This window comes from Argiope bruennichi, chromosome 7 (assembly GCF_947563725.1).
Source record: "Argiope bruennichi chromosome 7, qqArgBrue1.1, whole genome shotgun sequence".
NCBI classification, from domain to species: Eukaryota; Metazoa; Arthropoda; class Arachnida; order Araneae; family Araneidae; genus Argiope; species Argiope bruennichi.
The window spans coordinates 35,971,424-35,992,192 of record NC_079157.1 but is presented as its reverse complement, the minus strand read 5'-3'; the positions used below and the strand labels follow the sequence as shown (position 1 = coordinate 35,992,192).

The 20,769-nt window shown below is 31.4% G+C and overlaps 1 protein-coding gene across 1 annotated transcript in view; it reads right to left on the bottom strand.

Moving 5' to 3' along the window:
- The window catches only part of LOC129974950 (multidrug resistance-associated protein 1-like), a 91,245-nt gene that overhangs the window by 45,967 nt on the left and 24,509 nt on the right, over positions 1 to 20,769 (bottom strand). The window contains exons 8-14 of the mRNA XM_056087768.1: positions 20,501 to 20,632; positions 17,638 to 17,812; positions 13,350 to 13,604; positions 9,208 to 9,273; positions 5,591 to 5,728; positions 1,835 to 1,981; positions 1,650 to 1,734 (exon numbers count right to left, since the gene is read on the bottom strand). Of these exons, the coding sequence (XP_055943743.1) occupies positions 1,650 to 1,734; positions 1,835 to 1,981; positions 5,591 to 5,728; positions 9,208 to 9,273; positions 13,350 to 13,604; positions 17,638 to 17,812; positions 20,501 to 20,632 (998 nt within the window). The remainder of the gene's footprint in view (positions 1 to 1,649; positions 1,735 to 1,834; positions 1,982 to 5,590; positions 5,729 to 9,207; positions 9,274 to 13,349; positions 13,605 to 17,637; positions 17,813 to 20,500; positions 20,633 to 20,769) is intronic.

Genomic DNA, 20,769 nt, shown 5'->3' with positions numbered 1-20,769 from the left:
GTGATCACTACATATTTTAATGTTATAAGTTTTAATATAGTAGTTTTGAAGTAGAACCGACCAATCCTACATTTATAATCGTCAATAATGATTGGCATCTAACATCTAAGGAACATCTAAGATGTAAGGAAATATAAAAGGAAACGTCTGGGAGTCATTTTTTTTTCAAGCAATGGGTTTCACATTCTTTTTTCTGGACTAGAGCTATCTGGATTGATTTAAATCGGCAGCTATGCTGTTAGATATGGCTTGAAATTTGTAGAACAATCATAAACCATTATTGTCTGTGACTGAGTTATAAAAGCAAAATATATGAAAAAAAAACAAAAAAAGATCTGACTTGAATATTAAAGACAAAATTAAAATTCTTAACAAATATGAAAAATGAATTAATGTAATGTCGCAGCGCAATTGAAAATCTCACATTCTAGCAATGTTTAAGAAATTTTGGAAAACCGCGAGCTTTTTTTGAGCAAGACAAAACAACAAACACTTGTGGTTCCGAAAGTAATTTGGAGGGATTGGAAATGAATTGGGAAGTAAATGCTGAAATGAATACAGTACTTAATATTTTTATATCCGGCATCAATATTCAGAAAATATTTTTAAAAAAACAATACAGGTACAAGTAATTTATAAATGAATCGTTAAGGAATAATTGTTGATAAGCGAAAACTAATAATTTTATTGGTATTTTTGAAATAAATCATAGATATATATGAACTGTTTTACTTTTTAATTAAAAATATAGTTGATATTATTCAAATCGGTTATTTTTATCAATCAATTAAAGTTCCAAAATTCTTAAATCCCAAAGAAGTCATATTAAATGGCAGCTACTGTATTTAAATTACGTGGCAAAATTAAAAATTAAGTTTCCCAGACCTAATCAAAAGAGTCAATTGTATCAAATTTTTCTTTTATATGTAAACTTTTGATCTCTAGATAGGCCAGCAATATTTGCCTCACCCACTCCTCCTTCAATTTTTGAAAGAAATCTCAAAAGTTCTATGTCATCATATATTTCATACAAAGGAAATATTTTGACAGAGTCCGTCACTTCCAGCAGTAAATTGAATATAATTTTTTTTTTATTTCATATGAAAGTTCATGACTCTATCCTCAATGTTTCCTGCTGCCATCTAGAGAAAAAAAACTGCATGACGATTAAACTCAAGTAATTAAAAACCTAATCTTCTGAATTTTAAAATGTAATAAAAATCACGTTAACGCAATATTAGTTTCAGAAATTATTGGGTTAGAATGTCCAAAATTCCATTTAATTTTTTAACAAGATTTTTAAAAAATTATTTCATGATGTATATTGTCACCTTACAAGGTATATTTGTGCTAAATTTGATAGATGTATGGTTTGTAACTAATTGGTACTAACTATGGTATTAATTTGGTCTGTAGAGGGCTAAGAGACAGAGACAGATCATCTTTATTATTAATAAAGATAAAAGCATTAGTTTTATAATTATTTTTTTTACTTTAAATGCAACAGAAAAGATAATTTTTCAACCCAAACAACTTCAGGATATCAGACATTATTAACATAAAAAGATTATTTCTTTAATAATGATTAAAAAACAATCTTTACTTCTTTTCAAAACATTTATTTATTAAAAACTGATTAGCAAAGTTACCTCTATCAGGGTAATTTCCAACAACTTTTTCATCCTTATTTTCACAACTGAAAAATTTTCTCAATCGTTTCAAAGATATATTGAACTGAAATTGGTAAAAACAGTCTATAAACTTCAAAACATGGCCAAAACAAACAGAAGTAATTAGAAACAAAATATTTAAAGATCATTTAAAACATAATTACCTGTATAAGATCAGCTACAGCGTCAGGTAATTCAAAAAGAGCATATCTCAACTGCTCCATTAATGTTAAAGTTACAAAAGCTTTAGTAGGACTCAAAACATTATTATGGTCTTTCAATAAAAATGTTGCAAAAGTTGCAATGGATATCTAAAACGATAAATGAGAATTCATAGAGAAAAATAATTAGAATTTGCACATGTTAAAAGAAATGTACGAAATTTAATCTCACTGTAACGAAAATTCATATTTAATTCATAAAGAAAATTCATCAGGAATTAATACAGGATTGAAAAAATCAGCTTAGCTAAAAATAAATTTGTATTTAACTTACAGGGTAGATAATAAATTGCCATGAATACTTGAGAAAATAAGAATTAATTTTATTTCTTTGCCAAAATATCTTATCTCTATTTTTGTAATTACCCATCTTCTACTAGTGCAGACGATTCTTTTTTTGAATAAAGTAAATATTTTAAATATGTTTTAAAGACGAAGTCAATAGAATAAGAATTAAAAAGAATTTTGGTGGCAAATTTTTTTGTATGTTAAATCTTGAAGCAATAAAAATAGCCTGATTTTTAATAGGATATAAATCTACAAAGCTATAAATTGATTAACGAATATAAAAGCTGCAAGCTCAATCTAGGGTAGTTTATCCATTTTCAATTCATACAAAAAAAGCGCATCAAAATAATTCTTGAAAAAAAATACAACGAAGAAATCCATACCATTCTACAAATAAAATGAGAACCATCGAGAATGTAAGATGTAGAGCGATATAAAAATTGAGAATACATCAATGAAATTTTTGCAATATCACACATAGAAACAAAGTGTCACTATTATGTTGCATGTCTTTTGGCTCTTATAATGATCCCTAAACGTCATGGTACCGATTCGACCCATTTTTGATGGTATCTGAAGATATTTTACCCATTCTTCTTGCACCACTTGTTTTAAAAGGGTTTTGTTTCTAATTTTGTGTTTTTGAACCACTTTTTCCGAGAATGGCCTGCGAATATTCAATGGCATTGATGTCGGGATACTGTGGTGGTGAGTGTAACTGCTGTTTACAATGAAAAAGGCACCATATTTTGACGTTACGTGTATTTTGTTTGGAGTCGTTGTCCTGCTGAAAAATGAATTTCCATCTAAATCCAAATTTTTAACACATTTCTTTAGATTGCTGCGACCATATGGTTCATCCAACTTGTTGCAGAAACTTCTCAAATCATAGAAATGTAAGTGCTGAAACTGTGCGAAATATCATTAGACAAGCTGGATATAAAAGTCGCATTGTTAGAGAGAAACCGTTCTTCAGCTAGCAAATTCAGAAAAAGCGTTTCAAGTTTGCAAAAACTCATCAATTGAAGACCAATAACCTTTGGAAGAAAGTTATACTTAGTAATGAAAGAAAACTCAATATTTTTGGCAGTGACAGCCATCGTACTGTATGGGGAAAGCCTAATACTGCTTTGGATCCAAAACATTTACGTCCTATAGTTAAACATGATGGTGACTCCGTCATGATTTGAGGTTGCATGGCTTCATCCGCAGTAGGAAATTTAATTTTTATAGATGACATTATAAACGATATGGTTTACTTGGATATTCTTCACAGCAATCTAAAGGAAAGTGCTAAAAATGTGGTAAAAGGACCCCAAACAGAATGCACGTAACATCAAAACATGGTGCGTGTTTTTCATTGTAAACAGCAATTACACACACCACCATAGTACTCCGACATCAATACCATTAAATATCTGTGGGCCATACTGGAAAAAGTGGTTCAAAAACACAAAATTAGAAACAAAACCCATTTAAAACAAGTAATGCAAGAAGAATGGATAAAATATCTTCAGATACCACCAAAAATGGGTCGAATCGGTACCATGACGTTTAGAGGCCATTATAAGAGCCAAAAGACATGCAACATAATAGTGACACTTTGTTTCTATGCGTGATATTGCAAAAATTTTATTGGTGTATTCTCAATTTTTCGAGGCAAAATTCTGCTATGTTTATTTAAAATGCTTCTGAAAATTTTTAATTTAGAAATTTTTCGTTGATTTTTCTGTATTATTACTCTAAATTAAACCATTTGTTATGCGTAAAAATAAAAACATGTTTGCACTTCCCTGTAATGTGTTATTTACATTGAAAGTCGGATTTATCAAGTAAAAGTAAGGCGTACTCTCAATTTTTTGAACCACTTTATATATATATATATATATATATATATATATATATAAAGACATATAGACATCAGACATATAGAGCAAGATTTCTAAGAATTTGGAAGATTTCTAAGATCAAGTACAGAAATATCGTATTTATCCAAGTCTGTTTAAGCATTTAAATAAAAGTTACTCCTAATCTTCTTTGATTTGTGGCAACAGTTTTTTGAACGTGAATCATAAAAGAGCTTTGTCATTGAAAAATATAAAAAGATTCCATTGTCCATATTTTTTGTTTCGCCAGTTCTATAAGCACTCATTTAAAGTTACGATATTTGAGTTAAATTCGCTACTTTAACTATTTACATGTTTATCAAAATTGTGTTTTGTTATACTTATTAATAAAAATATTTATTTCATCAAAGTTATTTGAGTAGGAATTGTATTTGTTTTTACTCTTAGATGTAATATAATGGCATATAAATAGATATGAACTCACACAGATTATTGTAATGACATAAAATGTGCCCAGTTTTTATATGTAAACTAAAATTTTACATATTATATATATATATATATATATATATATATATATATATATATATATATATATATATATATATATATATCTTAATTTAATTTAAATCTTATTTCCTAATTTTTATCTTAAATTAGTCCATGTTACTTCATTCTAAAATGTTCCGGTATTTCTGAAAATCCTACAATTTTTAATTAATTATTTCCAATACTGAATAGTATAACTAAGTTCAAACGATAATAATTTTTCTTCTTGGATATTTTTGTACACTTCTGACTATGAATTTTGGTTCCCAGTGCAGCACATATTTTCAAATTAGAAAGTAGATAAATACAACAAATTTTAAGAATGTATAATATTTGAAAAGTTTTAAAAATCTTGTTATTATGTGCTAAAAGTCTTTTTTTTTTAAATATTAACATCAAAATAAAATCATAATAGCATAAGACATTGATAGAAAATACTTTACATTAATTAAAATTTAAAAAGCATTTTAAAAATAATTACATTTTTATTGAATGCTACTGAATTTTCTTTCTGGTGAAATTCAATGTGAATTAATTTTTTTATTGTATTGTTTTTATAATGCTTTACGCTTCTAAATTTTTGTTTTGAAATCAATAATCTTCCGTTTTTGTTTTACTTTTTAGCATACTAATAAAAGAATGTTTTAAAAATGCTTTATTTTCTAATTTGCAATCTTTTATACATTTTATGATTCATCATGATATTTTTGTGCAATCTTGAAATAAATTTCTTTCTCGAGTTTATTGCAAGATATTGATATGTAGAATCAAACATTAAATAAAATTTATCAAATGATAATTTTAGAAAACACGATAGCATTGGATTATCATTGAGAACAAACACATAACTGTTTTATAGTTCAGGAATCCAGTATCCCAAGATACAAATGGAAAAATAAGTTAAAATATTGAATTTTTGCTAATATAAAGCAAATCAATTTAAATAAAAGCAATTAAAAACAAGATGAGCGTAATATGTTTTTTCCATGGCAGAAATAAAGAAAAAGAAGCTTACCATGAATGGAGCACAGCGGTAAACGAAACTCGTCACTAAAAAGGTGAAGAAAGAATAACGAATCCATTTTATTTCATCATTTCTTGCTTTGGAGACTCTTCCAGCAAATGGTATCTCCCAAGCATACAGCTTCAAGATCTGTGGAAATATTGTATGTGATGACAAGAAACTTATTTTTGACGAATAATCTGCATAAACAGCGAGATTAGATTATTAAATAGGCCAAGTAGAGACCTAAGACTTACAAGGTCCACAGATTATTTTTTCGTATTTTGAGAGCTATTTAATTTTTTGCGTTCATTTAATTATAAAGGCAGTGCAGTCGAACTCTATTCAGATTAAAATCAAGTATTATTTAAATGAATTTGGAACCATTACTTTAGTTATATTCCAACTGAATTATTATCTGAAAGTCTTATACTGTTTCATACAGCGTATCTCAAAAGGTATGCAGCGTCTAATATTTACAGATTCAGATAGAGCATGTCAAGACAAGTATTTTGATATATTGTGTGTGGGGTTCCAGAATAACACGTCAAAGTCTAATTAAAGTGTGAAGCTTGTGTTAGGAAAACTTCTACAAATGAGAAAGGGAAAAAAAAGTGAAAATCAATGTTTATTAAGAACTTTCAATACAACACATTTTCGAAATGTCGACCGTTCGAGCAAATGACGTGATGAAGTCTGGAATCGAAGTTATCAATTGTTTTTTGCAAAACATCTGCTCCAATGTCTTTGACCTCGGTTTCAATTGCTGCTCTCAATGCCGAGGGCTGTGTGAGACGCACGGTGTCTTTCAAACATCCCCATAAAAAAGTCTTATTGGTTAAGACCCGGGGAGTAAGGTGGCCACTCTATATCATTGCCTGTTTTCGTAATGGAATCCAACTCGATAAGTCTATCGTGAAAATGTTCAGCTACGGGAATGAAGTTTGCGGTGAGGTCTAGCACCATCTTGCATAAACCAATAATTGCTTATCTTGCCTATGCCATGCAAGACTGGAATGACACCGTGACTTAACACTGCAAAATAAACTTCGCCGGTGACATAAAAAAAAATTGGCCTAATGATACCTTTGGCATATAGCGCAACCAAATTGTGAGCCTAAGTGGGTGCAGTGGCCAAACTATTGCATTATGAGGATTTTCACGGGCCCAGAACCTCCAGTTTTGCTTGTTAACATATCCTTCGAGATGGAAATCAGCTCCGTCACTGAAATCAATTTCGCCACATTCACTTTATTAATCATCATGTTTGCAAAATCAAACTTTCTGAAACCATCCAAATCGGACAATGGTTGATTGCTTTGAATGCTGTAAGGGAACATAACCGTATTCCTCCCCTTTACCCACTGCATCGTGCTTTTCGTCATGTCGAGTTGTCGATTCACCTGTCGTATCGAAATGGATGGTGTTGCAGAGCCAGCGCAAGAACTTAAATCTTGATCTGGCAACAACTTTTTTCTCGCCAGAATACTTTCGCTTTACCGCGAAGAACAGATGTGTCTCCTGTAGCTGTGTGTGTGTGTGTTTATGTGATGCATGTGCACGTTTATGTTCATGTTGTACCCCTACTTTAGATGTCTTCGTCAGTAGTTGCTTTACGTATAATAAATGGAAAAAAGACAGATCAGGTCCCTTTTATTTGATTACCCACGAACAGATGGACTTGCTTTACAAACTTCTTTCACTTTCTGAACATTAGCTTCTGTTCTTGCACGCATCTCTTTTTTCTGCATCGCTAGCACATTGTCCAATACAGTGTTGTTCTTAAAAATCTTTCGTACTTTCTTTTGATCGTCATTCTATTTATGTTGTAGTGATTGCTGAATTTTTTCACCACAGCCGCTGATGATTGCAATTCATGATAAGGCTGCACAATGAAAACGGGACGCTCAGTCGAATATTTGCTCATTTAGTAACCACGACGATTATGTACACTATGCAGTAATTTTTTAGAGAGTAACAAGCGACTCATTCTCATCAAACCTGTTTTCTTTATAGCCGTGGCGGGAATTTGCATATTCACTTGCAGACGTGCTTTTCCTTTCATTGGTTGTCACAAATTTGCATAGTCACCTAGGGAAGCTCCTATGTTGTGCAATCATCGCATGCATCGTAATTTGGAATACAAACTGCCGGATTTGTAATTAACGCTCTTCGTGTGATTAGACTATGACGCTATATTCGAGGACCCCACATGTTACTTATCAAAATACTCGTCTTGACATGTTCTATCCGAATCTGTAAGAATTAGACGCTGCATGCCTTGTGGAACACCATGTACCTAACATTAAAAAACACGACGCTTTAAGATTTAAAAAAAATGTCGGATCTGGTTATTAAATATTAATTCGATTGTGCTAAAAAATACTTTTTTTGTCTATTTTTGTTTATAATTACTGTTAAATTTCAGTAATGCATTTTTTAATGGGATATACTAAAATAAATTCATTTTACTATTTCAATTTGTTAAAATTTGTTACTGAAAATTACTTACACAAGGATTAAATTAAAATCCATAAAACTGTATCCACAAAACTTTCGCTCATATTCTACTGTGCGATAATAAACGTGTTATTTTAGAGAATGCCATAGTTACGAAATATAAGTCTTTGGCGAGAATTTAGCATTTTAACCGAATTTATCATTTTATCCTCCGCGAATTTTTTGGCGATTAATCCCTGGTATACGGTTAATAGTATCTGTTACGTCATGGCATGCAAGAGCGCTACCTATAACAATTGAGATCTTGTACATTCGAATGCTGTAACCCATTGAGAGCGGTTGCACAAAATAAAGCCATCATAACTATAACGTCATCCGTATTTTCTACGACTAAACATTCATTTATAATCGACGATAACATTGATCCATCGAGCCGGTGCCGAACCAGCGACCTATGGATACAGTCTATAGGTCGCTGGTTCGGCTCCGGCTCGACGGACCAATATTATCTACGACTATACATCCAGTATCCAAAACCGAATTTGCGTTTTAGACGCGTTTTTTCCAACTGATTGAAACAAAAATTTGATTCGAAATTATACATGGTAACAAAATCACATAACAAATTTAATACATTACAGCCATTGCCTTTTTGAATTATCACGATTTTATGTTTCTAAAAGTACAGACCTACAGACGGTCAACCATTTGTTGGACTTACCAACATTAGAGGTTAAATTTGCGTACCGAATTTTATTTATCTAGCTCATTTAGTTTTATAATTATGGTGTTAACTTATAGTCCATCGGACAGTCTTTTTATAAATAGATTTTGATCAAAATTTAATAGAAACCTACAAATTTGGCGTGAAGACATATACCAAAACTCATAAGTATAGCTCAGAGCGTTTTTTGAGTCATTTTTGTCTCAGAAAGACTATTTACCAAAAACGTATTTTTTGAAATCAGGTAAATCGAAAACGAAAAGATTTAACGAAATCTAGATTTCGAATTTTTTGACGTTTGCAATATTTTTTGTATACTTTATATTAGATAAAGTAAAAATATTTAGTTTTGAAAGGTTGTTGGGAAAAGGACATTGCCAAAGTGTACCTATAAGTTTTAATCCAGTCATGATACAAAAGAAAGAACTGAAAAAAACCTTCTTACTTTTATGCCATTGAGAATTTCATTCATAAGTTTCAAGCGAAAATCTTTCACTTCCATTTGTTTGTCCTGCAATGTAAATGAATTATTTAAAAGCACGGGAAATTTTAGCAAAACATTCAATAAAAATCCCAAAGTAATGATGTTTTTAAATGATCATACAATTTATGTGTTAGAAAAAAAATAACCAATAAAAGAAGGAATTCCTCATTATATTTGTGAAGAATTATAAACATTGCATCGAATTTGCTATTTGTTTTAAATCGTTTTTTTACAATCGTGGAAACAAAGAATGTCAATTTTTCATTAAATCCATTTTAACCCTTTCTAGGGCCGTGGGAAGTATGCTTCCCACCAAATTTATCAATCTTTGTATGCATTTATGTAGGTTGGTATAAGTTCTGACAAATTTTTTTAGAAAGACAGAAACTTAGAGGCTTTAGTTCTTTATTTCACACAAAATGACGTGTCTTGATTTGTTACTTAATTATTAATTAACCAAATTAATTAATTAATCAAATTAAATTTATCTAATAAGCTAAATGAATCCCTTTTCTTATTCTAATTTCAAGCCTAAAAATATTTTAACATAATATGACTAGAAAAAAATGGCCCTTTAAAGGGTTAAATAATAAGAAAATGAAGAGAGGGAAAATCTAGATTTGTTGCTGTGTAATCTTGTAAACCAGCGGTAAATCATAGATACATAAATCTCTTAATTGAACGATTCTCAAATGAATAAAAGAAAGGAATGCTAAACGTAAATGATTAAAAAGTTTAAATATTAGGATTTCTTAAATGTAATCTTTGAAATACTTACCGATGAGAAAATGATATCAATTTGTTTACCACGCACAAAAATGTACATACAGTCAAATGCAGTAATTAGGGACAGAAAAAGAGACATTTTCATCTTGTGGCGGATTGCATTGTGCGAGGATAGAACCTGGGACCTTGTGGTTCGCAGCCCAGTAACATGACCACGATACAAAAGCAATTGCTCATGCAGCGTAGCTGTTAACTGGCTTATAAGCTTTTACCACAGTCTCATGAAAAACATAAAAATTCACATATTTATCAGCCCTCTTGTCAGATTTAGGAAAAAGGAATAAAAATATTTATTTTATATACGAATATATTTATGAAAAACATGAATTATTTGAATAAGAAAACCCCCCTCGACGGACCAAAAAATCTGTGGAGGCCAATGATGGCTCTACAAATGATAATAAAAATGAACTAATAATTGCGGTGTAGCTATAAAATGTGTTTATTTGACTATGAGATGAGGCATGGAGTCACCCTGCTAGCAACGGTTTAGCATTGCGTTCGGTGTTCAAAGCGAGTTCTGGTTGGTCATGACCCGCGCAGTTACAAAAGGGAGCAACCCTAAAATGAGAGCTCGCCAACTTGGCGTGTTAGTAGCAAAGTACTTAACCATTACATAAACTTTATTATGAACACCTGACAGTTTTATGAAAATGAGCTATTACATCACAGGATTGCCGATAGAGGGCGAGATAGTAACAGAAAGGGAATGCAGGATAAATGAACCATCAGTTGAATTGTGTTGCTTGCGAAGATATGGGCTAAAAACGTGATTTAGCTGAGTTTGAATGCGGGATGCTATTGTAGGCGTTGGGAACGTCGGACCACAATAGCAAACATTCGAGAGAAGCCGGTATTAATGTTCACAGAGAGTGGACTTCCAAGCAGAAAACCGAAAAGCAACATCAGGCTTGTGGTCGTCATAGGCTACTGATTGTTCATTGGCTATGGGTCGTCATAAACTACTGAATGTTCATGGATTGTCATAGGCTACTGATTGAAAGGGGACTTGATAGAGTTGTTCAGTGCAATAGAAGAACAATAGTATGTCAAATACCAGGATATTTTAATTTTTGGAATTCCTGGCTTAACAATCATATGATGCAACTCTTATGCGCATGCGCGCTATGATGACGTCAGGGGAAAAAAATCACGATTCCACAGAAACAGAAGTAAGTTTCAGTTTTGTTTGTGAAGTGTGTGTAAGAACGTAATGAAAGATACTTGTATTACATGTTTTAGAATTCTTGCACGTGAAAATACGTAAATAGTCTTTTGTAAATAATTGTCTGTGCCTGTGTTTTCGCCTAAAAAATAAAAAAAGATGGAAAAAAGAGAATGCTTGGAATTATTGATTTCGATGTTTGTATGAACTAATTCATGCCGGAATACCTCGATTCTTTTGATTTAGAAGAGAGGCAAGAGTAAATTTTCTCTTACCTTTAGAATTTTGAATTTACGACTTAAAAATGCCAAAATTAATCAAGGAGCAACTGCGAACATCTCTGAATGAACTGTTTGCCACACATTACACGCATAGGCTATAAAATCCGACCAGTTGTAAAGCGCCTCTTTTGTTTGTTTTGAACAAAAAAAGATGTTTATAAAATAAGCATGAGGATTCGTCAGTTGATGACTGGAAAAGATCATGCGCTCCGATGAATCGCATTTTCAATTACACCATGCAGATTGCAGGTTGCGAATCTGGAGAAAAATGCCCGAAAGCATGAACCTCAGCTGCATTGCTACAGTATTTTAAGCTGGTGGTGGCAATATTACGATTTGGGAGATTTCTTGGTATTGTATGATCTTTCATTACTGTGGAACCATGTCTGAATGTCTAAGGATATTTAAATATTATCAAGGATGAAGTATATCCTGTTATGTTAATGATGTACGCTGCCGGGGATGGATACTTCCAGTCAGGCAATGTTCCTTGTTATAAAGCTGGTACGGTCGTTAGATGGCTCAAAGAGCAAAGCGGGACATTTATCTTGCTTCGTTGGACCGCACAGTCGTATGATCTTAATCCAATTAAGAATGTGTGGAATGCGATCGAACTGGACATTAGGCAGCTGGTTCCAGTATCATGATACCTTACGGAATTAGAAATCGCAGTACTTCAGACCTGCCATGTACCACCAACCAATATCTCCAACATCTTAAAGAATCAATTCCAAGGAAAATTCATGCAGTATTAAAGACAAAAAAGTGCTCCAACATTGTACTGAGTGTGTGTGGGGGGGATCATAATAATTTGGCCACTCAGTGTATATGAATAATTTAAATATGAAAATATTTATATATGGAATGAATAAATATGAAAATATCTATTTTGCACATGCATTTTAGTGCAAAATATGTTTTATCAAATAACCGAAGGAATTCTCTTTGAGTTTTGCTAGAAAAAATTTCCTTGGATATAAATACAAAAGATGCAACTTTTCACATTAAGGTGTAAGTACAAACTAGGAGATTTTTTAAAAAATTTTAACTTTAAAAATCTAGTTTTTTCACAGTAGGTCATTAATATATGTTTAAACTTATTTCAGTGAGAAAAAACCATATTACATTAATTATTAATTAATTAAATACGATTTAATGAGCTAATTAGCCTATTTTTTGAAACATAATACCTTAAATTCTAATTTGTAGAGACACGCAATTCTAGTTGGAAATGATGCCTACTATTAGTCTTCATGTTGTCTGCCTCAATCAAGTTATAAAAATACATAGTTTTTTTTAACAATTTTTTATTAAAAATGAGTAGAAAAAGCGAGATCTTTTTTCTGTAATTTTAACTTTTAAATAGCTATTAAAAATATATTTCTATAAATAAAACTTTGATTGAGGCACAAAATATTTACTGTTTCATACAGATTATTTTTATATATAAATAATTGCATTTGATTAATTTCTTGTGGACTTATGATTGTTTGAATGAAGCAACATAGTGGAAAAATATCATTCTTCATAAAATGAATTTTAAAAAAAACGAAACTAGAGTTTTTAGTGAAAGTACCTCAAGAAAAATTATTATAACTCGAGAAATATTCCGAATATTGACAACATCTTGGTATCGTTTGAAAGCTAAAGAATCAGAAAACATTTTGAAGTAATAAAAAATATTCGATATTTTGAACGATTTTCCACGTTTCAAGTGTGTACGTTCAAGTGTGAAGAAAAAAACAATACTGAATACAAGCACATTAATCAATCTAAAACTTTACATGGAGAATCCTGCAGTAAAGTATTAACAGAAAAAACTTTGCTTAGTAGTCTGTATATAAGGAATAAGGAAGAAAAAAAATACTTACATTATATTTCCAACCAATTCTTGACACGTAATAACTGAATGGAAACAGAACACCAATAACAACAACACCAGCTAAAGTAGACACCCCAATGTATTGCCACATTACATAGATAATGAGAGCAATTTTAAATGGTGCTATCAGCAAGGCCGCAAATTGCATAATAAACCACTGTACTCTCTTCACATCCACGGTTAATAAACTCATCAAATTGCCACTGTTGTAATCTTTTCTCGCAGAATTTGCCATGACTAAATTCTGGAAATAAAAAAAAAAAACTTGGAATAATTACCATTTTTTTTCTTTTGAAAATACCTTATACGAGAAAAAAGTATTTTACATTAATAAAATTCATCTAATTACTTAAGTACAACATTTGTCCTGTTAATATATCAGACTAAAAGCTATTACTATTGAAAAACAAATAATCTCATACATTTTAAGTGGAAGGAAATTCTAAAAAAATGTATCTTAAACATCATAGAATAAAAGTGTTTTACGATTATCTATCTATCTTTATATTATTCCTAAGAAAATCAGCTAGAAACATTTTAGAATGAGAACTATTTATCGATCCATAAATTATTTCTAAAAATTTGATCATAATTATACCAATGATAACATACATATCCAAAAATGTATTTATTTCAATGTATTTATATTATTCAAGTTTTTCTCTAATTTTTACATTACTGAAACAATAGAAAGTATTGTCATAAAATACGTTAAAAAATATTTTAAGTAATTTATTGAAATTAGAGAAAAAAAAAAGAATAATAGAGAAACAAAATTAGTAACTCTAAAAGAAGCTAACTTTTTGTAATTTTAAATTATTTTAAAATAATTATTGTGCGATAATATACAACAAAATTGAGGGAAAAAAGTAACATTTTCGATTCCAATTAAAAATTTGAAAAATCCTTTCTTATTGAACATCTACAATACAAAGGATAATTCCCCATAAAATTATGCAACTCTAAAATAATGACAAGCTGCATTTTGCATGATTTTAATTAGACCTGTTGCATTTCGCAAATACACTATCTACCGATAAGTAATTGGACACCTGTGATAAAAGTGATAAGCACAATTTAATCATATTCAATAATTGGTAAAGTCTCCACCTGCGGAAATTACAGAATTAGTCCTCCAGGACATGCTTTAAATGATGATGTGTTTGAATGATGGACAATCATATTTTTTCCCACTCCGCTTGGAAAAAACTTACAAGTTCTTTTACCAATTTTGGAGGATTGCTACACCCCTTTATTCGGCGATCCAACTTATCTCAGGGGTTTTCTATAGGATTCAAATCTGGACTCTGGGTAGACTAGTCAAATCGATTCAGCCCATTGCCATCATACCAATCCATGGCGAACCTCACAACATGACTAGTGGCGTTATCATCCTGGAAATAATAATGATTCAACCCGTAAAATTGACTCAGCGTAGGAAGTATCTTGTTGCCTAGAATATTGGAGTAGGAGTCGTCGTTGAGTTTACCATGAATTGGGATCAAGGAGCACAGTCCATACAACTAAAAAATTCCCAAATCATAATTCCATCTCCGCCAAAATGTACTGTATTCACAATACATTCTGTTAAAAGGTGTTCCTTATGCATACGCCAACCCCAGACTTTGCCCTCCGAATTATAGTGATTGAACCTTGATTCATCCCTCCGAAGAGCTTTATCCATTCATCTACGGTCCAATTTCGACGTGTCTTGCACCACCTCAAATGAGTAGCGCTGTTGGATTTTGTAATCAAAGGCTTATAGGCGGCAGCACGACCATGGAAACCAAGCAAATGTACTTCCTTGCTGATGGTATTTATTGAAACCAAAGTCCCGGATGCTTGTTGGAACTCATGACGTATGCAGGCCATCGGTTTGGCGCGGTTTTTCCGAATTTCTTTCAGCAGCTCTCGTCGGTCACTATCTCTTAGTTTCGTGTGTCTGCCAGATCGGAGAACATTCCGACACTCACCAATAACCTTGCACTTCTTAATTACAAAAGCCGAAAGCAATCGATTTTGGAATGTTTAACTCGCTATATATGTCCCTTAAGGATCGCCAATTTCTATGATATAAGACAATTATGCCTTTCTCGAAGTCAGACAGCTCTGAATTTCGTGGCATCTTACATGCGACTAATGCCAATGCTGTTTCCTTACACGATATTTAAGTACAGAAGGTGGGACGTAGATCAGAACCGCAGATATCCTCATTTGCATGGATGTCCAATTACTTATTGATGGATAGTGTAGACCATTATCATATTAAAATAGCAACCATTCATAGATAATATTAAAACGACCCATAACCACATAGTAAAGCCACATGGCAGAAGTGGCAGAGATCGCTCAGCTTTAAAAAGTAGCGATTTATTGCCGTATCACTCAAATTGCAGTTATCTTATGAAAATACATGAATGCAGCAATAACATCTAGCATTTAGAATTATGGATTAATTGCATAACAGACAATCTGTGTGGCATATTTATTGATGATCATTCATATACAGATATCTTATATTGGTTTGCTTTTTGTTTATAAAAAAAGGTGGGAGAAATGTTATTTTCTAAATTCATTTAAGTCAGTGCAGAGCAATTATCACTTGGTACTAATATTTCATAGAATTAATTTTTTGATAAAAGCCTTTGTGCACAAGCATCTTGAAATTTTTATTTGACAGGGAAGTAAAAAAACTATGCATAAAATCTAAAAAAAAAAAATTAATACATGATTTTTGAAGGATAAAAATGCATTTATTATATGGTGCATGTGTTAAAAGATACACGTGGCTAAAAAAACAAACGAATTTCGAAAAAAAAGCACCTTTTTAGCCTTTCCTATCATATATGTGCAACAAAATTTGTACAGTTATGAGGCATTCAAAGGTAAACCCGCAGGAATAGTTTTCCCAAAACTTGAACGCATTAGACGGTAATGGCGTACAATAGTTCCGAAATATTAATCTTTGTTGTGAATTTAGCATTTTTACTGAATCTATCGTATGATTTTTTTGGCGTGTTATTTGGCGGTTAAATCCTGGCATAGTTTCCAAAATTCGAATTTCTGTTTTAGACACATTTTTCTCAACCGATTGAAACAAAAGTTTGACACAAAACTGCACTTGAAGTCACAAAATCCCATACTAAATTTGATATTTATGAATCATTGAGTTTTTGAATGACAGCGTTTATGTGTTTCTGGAAGTACAGACCGATAGACAGTCAACCTATAGTTGGATTTGACTAGTACTTCTACAGGTGTCTGCATTGTAGATGTTAAATCTGTTTACCGAATCTTATCGATTTAACTCTCTTCGTTTTAATTTATATTAGCTATCATGTTAATTTATATTCGATTAGCCGTACAGACGGACTTCCTCTGAACAGACTTTGTTCAAAATTTGATATCTGGTGATTTGCTAAAAAGACTGCATAAAAAATTTTGCCCGTCTAATTCAAATCATTTTTGTAGCAGATATACAGATGGACATTTTCCAAATATGTGTTTTTCGAACTCAAAATCTCGAGTTCGAATTTTTTGACGATTTCTATAGTTTTTTTTTAATACTAAGTATACGAGAAAATAAAAGGACATGGAGCAATCAGGTCACAATAGAGGCAAATTCCCACTATTGAAGAAGTTATGTTAGATAAAAAGGATCTAAGTAGAATGGCAAACTATAAGCTTCATGTTAGAAGTTCGTCATTGCAGTGTTCAACATCTGTTGCTCGTCCAACCAATGCACCTCATATTATCTCAGATATATGGGTTTTGTGCTAAGGTTTTCATAGCAATGTAATGAATAGATATGTTTATGGAATTTTGTATAGATCAAATGGATCTTAATAGCTAGATGTGGTAAAACAACCATATACATGCCCTTTATATTCACCTGATTTAAAACTTGGCAAGTTACGATTTATTTTCATCAGCGGTGCAAAAGGTATGATGCACACATCATCTGTTACCTCTTGAATATATTTCAGAACAAAATGTGGCAACAGCCCCACTACCGTTGCGGAAATTCAAAATGAGCTAGTCTATAACTAGCAAACTTTGATGCATTTATGCCAAAGAGGATAATGACTTACTAGATTAGATAACATTGTTTATCATCCAAAAACCTGCCAATATGTTCATTCTTTATTCTTTTTTTAAAATGAGAAATCATTTTTTGCCATCGTATAGAAACCAAGATTTCCAGTATCAACGACAGATGTTAATGAATCTTAATGAAATCTACTTAAAAATTATTAAAGCACATAAAAATTACTCACTTTTCTAAAAATGGCACCCATTAGAGCAGATTGGAGTTGAATGCTTGATATAGCCATCAGATGGACTGAATTGTTCGTTAACATTTTCCCAACAAAATCGACCAATAAAATTAAAACAGCAAAGAAGGGTCCTCTCCAAGAATAGTAGTCATCATTTGTAAAATCAATAATTCGACTGGAAAAAAAAAGTTTTTTTCTGCTCTAAATTTATATTCAACAAGAAATATTTCAAATACATTCACCTGAATAATAATACAGAGAGCAATGTCAAGCTATACTGAAAGCCCATGTAAACCATTAAGCTGGTCATACATAATCATTCACATCTTCAATGGCTCGATCTTCCTTATTCCTTCGTTCATTCAATTTTTCGATCCTCACGATTCTTTAATGGTAATTCATTCATTCATTCAATGGTTCGATCTTCATGATTCTTCAATGGTAATTTCATTTAATGGTTCGATTTTCTTGATTTTTTTAATGGTAATTTCATTCAGTGGTTCGATCTTCTTGATTCTTCTATGGTAATTTCCTTCAGTGGTTCGATCTTCTTGATTCTTCGATGGTAATTTCCTTCAATTGTTCAATCTTCTTGATTCTTCTATGGTAATTTCCTTCAATGGTTCGATCTTCTTGATTCTTCGATGGCAATTTCATTCAGTGGTTCAATCTTCCTGATTCTTCAATGGTAATTCATTCATTCATTCAGTGGTTCGATATAATGATTCTTCAGTAGTAATCCATTCATTCAATCAATGGATCCATCGATTGCGTTGATATTCTGATTTCTATAAACTTCGCCATACCTGTAAGATCTTTATGGAACAAGAGTATTTTTATAAATGTTTATTTTAAATTTAACTACATTTATAAGTCTTTTAACAGGATTTCTGAGGAATTTAACATTTATCATATGACTCCAAGCGTTTTTAAAGCGACTTGTTCTCAACTTTTATCTATTTTACCTTATTTCCTTTTTTATTAAATCTATTGATTTATTTCTTAGTTCTAGACTACACATTATTTTAATTATCAATATTGGAATATTTACGTGTACTCATGCTTTTCTGTTGCTATTGTAGTTGTGCGTGTTTTGCTTTTTGAACATTGCGAGTTTTTTGCATTTTTATTTACATATGGTTTAGAATTTTGTAATTCTTTATTCTTTTCTATTCTGTGTGTAATATTAATTTGCTTTGAGGCGAATGTTCCTTGTGTGATTTTGATTAATGCACTCTGTAAATGGAGACAGTTTTTGTAGTGTGCTTATTTCAAATACAAAAATCAACACCATTTCTTGTTTTGTTTAACTTTGTGTATTGGAATTTTAAAACCATCCATTTGGGGTGTGCATTCTCAGGCATTCTAGGCCTTTTTATCTTAAATCCTTCTAGAAGGCCTTTGTTTTCTTAAAAATAGAATCATACATCTAAACTGAAATGTAATATGGCTTTTTAATCAAAATATTTTGCTAAAATTTTGTAATTTCATGGAAGTTTGTTCAATACATGTTATCAAAAACATAAGTGATTTTTATGGGTTGCGCCATTTTCAATCATTTGCTAGTATATATAAACAAAATCGGGTAAAAAAAGTAATTGCATAATTAATTATCTGTATAAGAAAATTCAAATTGGTTTTTATTTTTTTAAAAAACGGAAATTATTCGAGTTTTTCTTTAGATATTTTAATTAAAATAAGACTAAATATATCTATTTTGTTTATTTCTGATAATTATAAAAATAATGCTGCATCTATATTAGGTACTAAATTCCTGAATTAATATCAATTATGAATAAACAGTAAGATATCTTCACTGATGACAAAGATGAATGTGTGACTTTTTACAAACCAAACCGTTTGACCTACAATTATCAAATTTAGTACATATATAATTTACATACACTGGAAGGGGAAAATGTGTGATGTTTTTGAAATTTCAATTTGAATTTTCATTTCTCATTTTTACAATGATTTTCCAAAAAACATTGCAGCTCCAAAAAAAAAAAAAAAAAAAAGCATCTTTTTAAAATTGAAAACATTTTCTTTTCAATGATACTAATTTTATTGCTACATAATTTTTTCGTCTACTTCAAATGAAGAAAAAATATTTTTAAATCTATTTTAAAACAATATGTTTCATTGTTGGGTTGGTCGGTTTGGTTATATTAATGCCCCGTTTTAAAGCTACATTAGGGCTATTTTGGGAAGGACCTAATTTTGAACCGCGGCCAGATGACGAGGACGACACCTGAGCTGGCACCCATCTCCAAACTTCCACACCACACCAGTGGGTGGACGTTCGGCCCCGACGGATTTAGCGTGCACCAGACCCTATTGCAGGACGGTACTTCGGTGGAATAGAGCCTCGAATCTGAAATCTTCCGGTTACTCAGCCGAGATCTTATCACTAGAGCACCGAGGCCCTTCACTGTCAGAAAGAATTGAAATGAGCTTCAGTGTTATTATAAATATTTTATGCCGGTGTCCTGGCACAGGGATAGCGCGTCTTCTCCGTGATCTGGGTGTCCCTGGTTAGACTCCCGGTTCGGACATGGTTGTTCTTCATCTGTGTTCTATCTGTGAGGTGTGTGAATGTAAAATTGATAATAATGCATTTCAAAATCTTGCATCCTGTGGAAATTTATACAAATGTAGGAAATTTTACGACGAATTCAAATAAATGGTTTGCTTTCATAATCCGTTTTTCTAAAGTACATAGCTAAAATTATTGAGTTCTTTCATTTACCAATTATTAATTCTTCCTTTCTTTCTCTGAAAGTTAGAAAAAAAATTCGTTATATAAGATATTTGATAACAAAAGATACAAGAAAAAATTTATGACAAATGAAAAAATGCTTACTCTAAGAGAAGTGGCGGTATAAGTAGCATAATTCCACAGAAAATATTTATAAGTATTACCCCCACAGTCCATGGCCAAAACGCTTTAAACAGGGCCCAAAGAAGACTAATATCTGGATGCTTTTCAGGTAACCTGAAAAATAAACCAGAAAATAAAAATGGAAAACACTTTAGAGACATGCTAAAAACATTTCAAAAACAGAAAAAGTATAAAAATCATTACAATTTTTAAAAAAATTTATAAAAATCTCTATAAATAAATATAACAAA